Below are 6,000 nucleotides of genomic sequence, written 5' to 3'. Positions count from 1 at the left end.
TATATATATAAAGTACAAATTTACTATTTAAAAAAATCAGGATGGATCCAAAGGATCAGGGCGGATCAACCTGCGCCCAAATTCGATCCAAATTTTAATTGGGACCTAAATTTTGGGTCGGGATCCAAATTTCGTATCCATACACGGATCCAAATAGGGAATTTGGGTTTTGGACCTGGATTGGGTCAATTCTCACACACTCAGTTCCAAACTTTTTGTTTGTAAAGAATCAAAGCCGTTCAGAACCAATAGTTCTTTGATTCCTTAGGAAGATAGATCAAGGTGGTCCTCTAAAAAGCTCAATGGAATTCTAATGGGCCGTCGAGCTCTAAATGAATTCTTAACCAAGAATATTTTGGGAAAAAAATAAAACGAACAAATAAATACATGTACAGTTTATGTGAACATAGGGGGCATTTTTTTAAGGAAAAAATTTATCCAAGGCATCAACGTCATGGTATAGATGTAAGGCACGTCTAAAACCTATCGAAAATGGCTTTTTCAATACCAAAAAAACCCTCTAAATTGATCACCTCGAAGATACATGAATATGAATGGAATTAAAACGAAGATTCCATATCTTAAAAAGTACATTTTATAACATACTATATAGATATAGACTGCCATTTTTAAGATTTCAAGTGGTTATAAATATGTTCGATTGGCACCATGTTAATCTTTAAATTTCATTATTTGGCATGACAATAGATTTTCAAGTTATTACGGGATTTGTAGCACTGGCGTTGTATCTTTGATCAGGATTTCAAGGGCTCCTTGACTGTTTGAGATTTGACGCCTCATATAAACCGCACCCTTTTTTAACTACTGATAACTGTAAGGGAGATTGATGTGAATTCCCTAAATTTTGTTCATATAATCTTTGTTTATTTCTTTTGAAAAATGACAATTTCACAAGACTGAAATTAGAAAAACTAACAAGTTTTCTTAAAACCAGCTGTAACAAGGGCGACAAGGAGAGAAACATCAAATAAATTTATAGGCTACATTTATAAGGCTACATATGCAACCAAAGGTGCAGGATGCGAGTGTCACTAACTGGTCGTAACATTAGGTCTAATCAATGGCAAAGTGACTCTTTCTCTCTGTCAATCATAATCTTTTTGAGGAAGCAAGCAAATGGTGGCCTGCATGTCACTGTTATTGCACATCATTTTCGATTGCAGAATTGGTGGGGGTGAAACTCTCTTCTTGAGTCTTTCTACACACATAAATGAAATGAGACTCAGGGTCTTCCATAACAAAACTCGGCAAAAGCAGTCCACTCTCACTTAGGGGGACAGGTTCCACTATGGATTTTGAAGAACTACCTACTGGCCTCTCGAACCCAGGCCTCGCTGCAACCACTCATCAATGATTAATATCATATCCATGCCCATGCCACACATGCATAAATATACAATTACATTTACATGCATAAATACAATCAACTAGGATCAACATACACAAATACGTAGCGAGTACAAATACAAACCTATGCATGTCCCTAGATAAATATAAATGCAGTGTTGATAACGCATCAACCAGTTTCCAAGAATCCAGAAAACAGTATTGGCCTCTTAGGCTGCTGGTGCCTCATGATTGTGGCTTCCCAAAGGTGGGGGCGCAAGAAGAGGAAGAGGAAGGCCAAGACATGAGGAGAAGAAGAGGCCATGTTGGGCCAAGGCACAAGGCACCAGCCTAGTGACATCTTAGCCACCTAGGCAGGTCCCTAGAGGGCTCTCCTAGGCATAGGGGAGGCGCCTAGGGCCTTGGCCCATCTCAAGGCCGAGGCAGGTCGACTTCTAAAACCCTGGCAGAACTATATGAAACCAACAGTGAATGAGACAATTAAGTAGGATGATGCCCAACAAAATATGAACTTGGAGATGGGTATCTTTTGGAACTAAAAAAAGTGGACATCGAAATGTGATATGAAATGCATCAGTATTCCAAAAGTCACTGCAGTACAGATTTCAGACGACAAATAGGAGATCAGATGCAGTTCAGTCTTGAAACAAAATGAAACCATGCCAAGATTTCTGATCTTAGATTATGAGTCATGATATCAAGCATAAATCAGTGCCTTGCAAACCAGAAAGAGAAAACGAGAGTTGTTTGTGGCCTCTACGAGAATAAGAAGCAATTAGTGAAATAACTGCTGCAAGACCGGACTAAGATTATTTACCCAAAAAAATAAAAAACAATGACTGGACTAGACTGATCCACTAGAGCTCATTGAAGTACATTCAGCAATTTTATGATATCTAAAGTCTATCCATACACACACACACACAGCTATCCATGTAAGTGTCTACATATTTAAACATAATAAATATCCATGCAAAATTATTGCATATTTAGGTTTACAAATTGTTTTGATGAAGTATAGAGTGTTTATATGGACCAATCTAAACTTGAGATCAACAAAGTCGCAATTGTTAAGGTCACACTAGTCCCCTAAATTGAGGAACTCTCATCATTATCAAAGCCTTTTCGTAACTAATTGGGGTCGTCTACACGAATCCTGATCCACCATTATGCTTTATTAAGGGCCATACCATTAGTGAGGCCAGAAGTCCTCATATCTTTTCTTACTACTTCCAACAATATCCTTTTGGGCCTATACCTTGTCCTTTTCGAACCTTCTACGTGAACTTACTTGCACCTCTTTACAGGTGCTGTACTGGGTCTGTGTCACACATGGCCAGCCCACCTAAGTCTACTCTCTTTCATCTTATCGCCTATTGGTGCCACACCTAAATTTTCTCGAATGTATTCATTTAGAATTCTATCCCTTCTTATCTTGCCACTCATCCTTCGCAACATCCTCATCTCTGCTACACTCATTCTATGGGTATATTGTTTTTTGATCCGTCTTACATAGCAAAGTTAGTCTCACAGTTGTCCTATAGAACTTGCCCTTTAACTTTATTGGTATGCGGCAAATACATAAAATTCTGGTTGCACATCTCCACTTCGCACACCCAGCTCTAATTCTATGTGCGACATCTTCTTCAATCTTTCCCATTTTCTTGGATTATAAACCCAAGATACCGAAAAGATGCTCTTTTTGGTATTTTCTGGCCGTCAATCTTAACTACTTCCTCGTCTCTACTCCTATTATTACTAAACTTGTACTCCATATATTCTGTCTTAGTCCAGCTAATTTTAAAACCTTTAGATTTTAGAGCACCCCTCCAAAGTTCTAATTTATGTTGACACCGTTTCGGGTCTCATCGGTCATAATTACATCATTTGCAAACAATATGCACCAATGTACCTCATTTTGTAGGTGCCTACTTAAGTTGTCCATAACTAGGACAAAGAAGTATAAGCTCAATGCTGACCCCTGATGCAGACCTATTGGCCCTGAAAACTCACTCGTCTCTCCACTAGTTGTTCGTACACTAATTAGCACTCCATCGTACATATCTCTCACCAAGTCGATGTAGTATTTGGAGACTCCTTTCTTCTCAACACCCACCAAATCAAATCTTGAGGTAGTCTATCATAATCTTTCTCTATATCAATAAAGACCACGTGGAGGTCTTTTCCCTTCGCCCTAAACTTTTCAATCAGTTGCTCAAGTAGGAAATTGTTGACCTCCCTGACATAAAACCAAATTGGTTTTCTGATACACTTGTTTCATGCCTTAGTCGTTGGTCAATCACTCTCTCCCAGAGCTTCATAGTGTGGCTCATAAGTTTGATCCCTCGATTGTGCACACAATTTTGTATGTCTCTTTTATTCTTGTAAATTGGTACCACAATACTTTTCCTCCATTCATCTGCCATTTGCTTTGTTCTCGACACCTTTTTGAACAGTTTGGTCAGTCAGTCAATATCAATCTCCCCCATGCACTTCCAAACTTCTACCGGAATACCATCTAGTCATAAAGCCTTTCCTATCTTCATCTGTTTCAAAGCTTCTTTCATTTTCGATATTCTAATGCTAAGAATGTATCTATGACCTCCACCTAATTTATGCCAATGGTTCCTTCTACCACTATGTTCCTATTGTGTTCGCCATTTAATAATTTTTTTAAAATAAACTCTCCATCGTTCATTGACCTCTTCATCCTTCACCAAGACCCTTTGATCCTTACTCTTAGTGCATTTAATATGGTCTGGATCCCTACACTTTTTTTCCCTCATTTTTGCTAATTTGAAAATATCTTTTTCTCCTTTTTTGGTTCCCAATTTACTATATAGATTACTATATGCCTAAAGTTTAACCTTACTATTTGTTTAGCATTTTTTATATTCTCCTAAGTTTTGATCATTTCTATTACCCTGCCAAGTTTTATAACATGATCGTTTTTCGCTAATATCCTTTTGAACCTCATCACTCCACCACCAAGTTTCTTTATCGAAATTTCTTTTTCCTCTAGATTCTCCTAAAGCTTCTTTTGCCACTTGCTTAATACAATTAGTTATCTCATTCTACATAACAATGACCTCATGTTCAGAGCTCGATTTTTTTTCTTTAACTAAATTATTCCTAAATAAGTCTATTTTCTCATTTTTTAAATTCCACCACCTAGTTCTTGGACACCTATTAATTTCACCCCTTAAATTCCATGTCTTTATGCAGATGTTGGGCATTCAAACTCTCTCCTGGGATTACCTTGCCGTCTTTACATGATGGTCGATCAACCTTCTTAATTAGGAAGAAGTCTATCTGGCTTTTATGTGATCTACTTTTATAGCTTATTAAATGTTCATCGCGCTTTTTAAAGTAAGTATTTTCTATTGCTAGGTCATAGGCCATAACAAAATCTAAAATAGCCTCACCCATCTTATTTCTTTCACCAAGCCCATATCCCCTATGTACCCCTTCATATCCTTCCCTACATGACCATTTAAGTTCCCTCCTAAAAAAGTCCTCTCCATTTGGTATGTATTGGACTATTCTAGCTATGTCCTCCCAAAATTGTCTCTTAATTCTATCCTCTAATCCTATTTATGGTGCATAAGCACTGATCAAGTTAAATATCTCCTCCTCTAATACAAGTTTAATTAACAAGAGACTATCACCTATTTTCTTGACATTAACTACTTTATCTTTTAAATATTTGTCTGCTATTATGCCTATATATCATTTATATTATTATTATTTCTTATATACCAAAGTTTATACCCATCTATTTCTTTAGCTTTTTCTCCTTGCCATTTAGTTTCTTGTAGACAGACTGTGTTTTCTCTCCTTTGTCTCATTGTATTTACTAAGTCTGTACTCTTACATGACAACATTCTTACTTTCCATGTGGCTAGATAAATTATATTCTCTTAACTAGCTTCTTTACCCACGCTCGTCTAGAGTGTCGGGGGAACCTTTGTCTTTTTTCACTGCAACAGGGCGGCGCTCATTGTACCCAGGTAATGGTACAACGTGTCGCTTCTGGGGAATACCCTAGCATAAGCAAATAATATAGGTTCAATATTTATGATAAGTTTTGATAAAGTTTTACGTTGGTTGCTTACCTAACACAACCTAGCTTCTTTACTAGGTACACTATTTTTTACAAAGTTTTACCCTTTTTTCTAGTTTTGATGATTCAGTACTAAACCAATAGAAACGCACGCATGACAACCAAGGCATTTATGGGGCTGTGCGCTATAAACATCACAAAAAATAAGTGCTTTCGTCTCTTTGCATAGTTCTCATGACTCCTTGTTTAACTTTTTGTTATTGTACTCCCATAGTATCAATGCTATTGTCCCTCGATCAAAACTTAAAAAGTTCAATTGCACCCTGCCCAATGAACAAAGGTGTCTCTAGTAAAATACACAAGTGTACTGATAGATAAGAATGTTTTGCTTATTTTAGAGTTCACAAACTTAGAAATTCAAACATAAATAGCTAAACAAAACCCCTAAACAAAAAGGCATATGCCAATTATCCAAAGGGATTGTATACTATGAGACCATTTATCTTTCTTACAAAGAGGTTAGAATTATTCCTAGCCATTAGATGTTAAATTAGATGGTTTGGGGTCGG

The 6,000-nt window shown here is 37.0% G+C and overlaps 1 protein-coding gene across 10 annotated transcripts in view; it reads right to left on the bottom strand.

The window, feature by feature from the left end:
• Positions 1-863: 863 nt before the first annotated feature.
• Positions 864-6,000, bottom strand: part of LOC18422806 (S-adenosyl-L-methionine-dependent methyltransferases superfamily protein) — a 28,307-nt gene continuing 23,170 nt past the window's right edge. For 4 of the 10 annotated variants that reach the window (XR_016059766.1, XR_016059767.1, XR_016059762.1 and 1 more), the window contains exon 8: positions 864-1,355. Coding sequence is in view for 3 of the 10 variants with exons in the window: in XM_006827431.4 (XP_006827494.1) it covers positions 1,159-1,355 (197 nt within the window). In the remaining 7 variants the exon portion in view is untranslated. Of the gene's footprint in view, positions 1,820-6,000 lie in introns of all 10 variants that reach the window. The other 6 variants (XR_016059768.1, XR_016059770.1, XR_016059764.1 and 3 more) reach the window with 2 other exon arrangements.

The sequence above is a fragment of the Amborella trichopoda genome, chromosome 7, assembly GCF_054954075.1.
Source record: "Amborella trichopoda isolate Santa Cruz 75 chromosome 7, AtrichopodaSantaCruz75HAP2 v2.0, whole genome shotgun sequence".
NCBI lineage: Eukaryota > Viridiplantae > Streptophyta > Magnoliopsida > Amborellales > Amborellaceae > Amborella > Amborella trichopoda.
The sequence above is the reverse complement of the archived record's forward strand: the minus strand, read 5'-3'. Positions and strand labels throughout refer to the sequence as shown.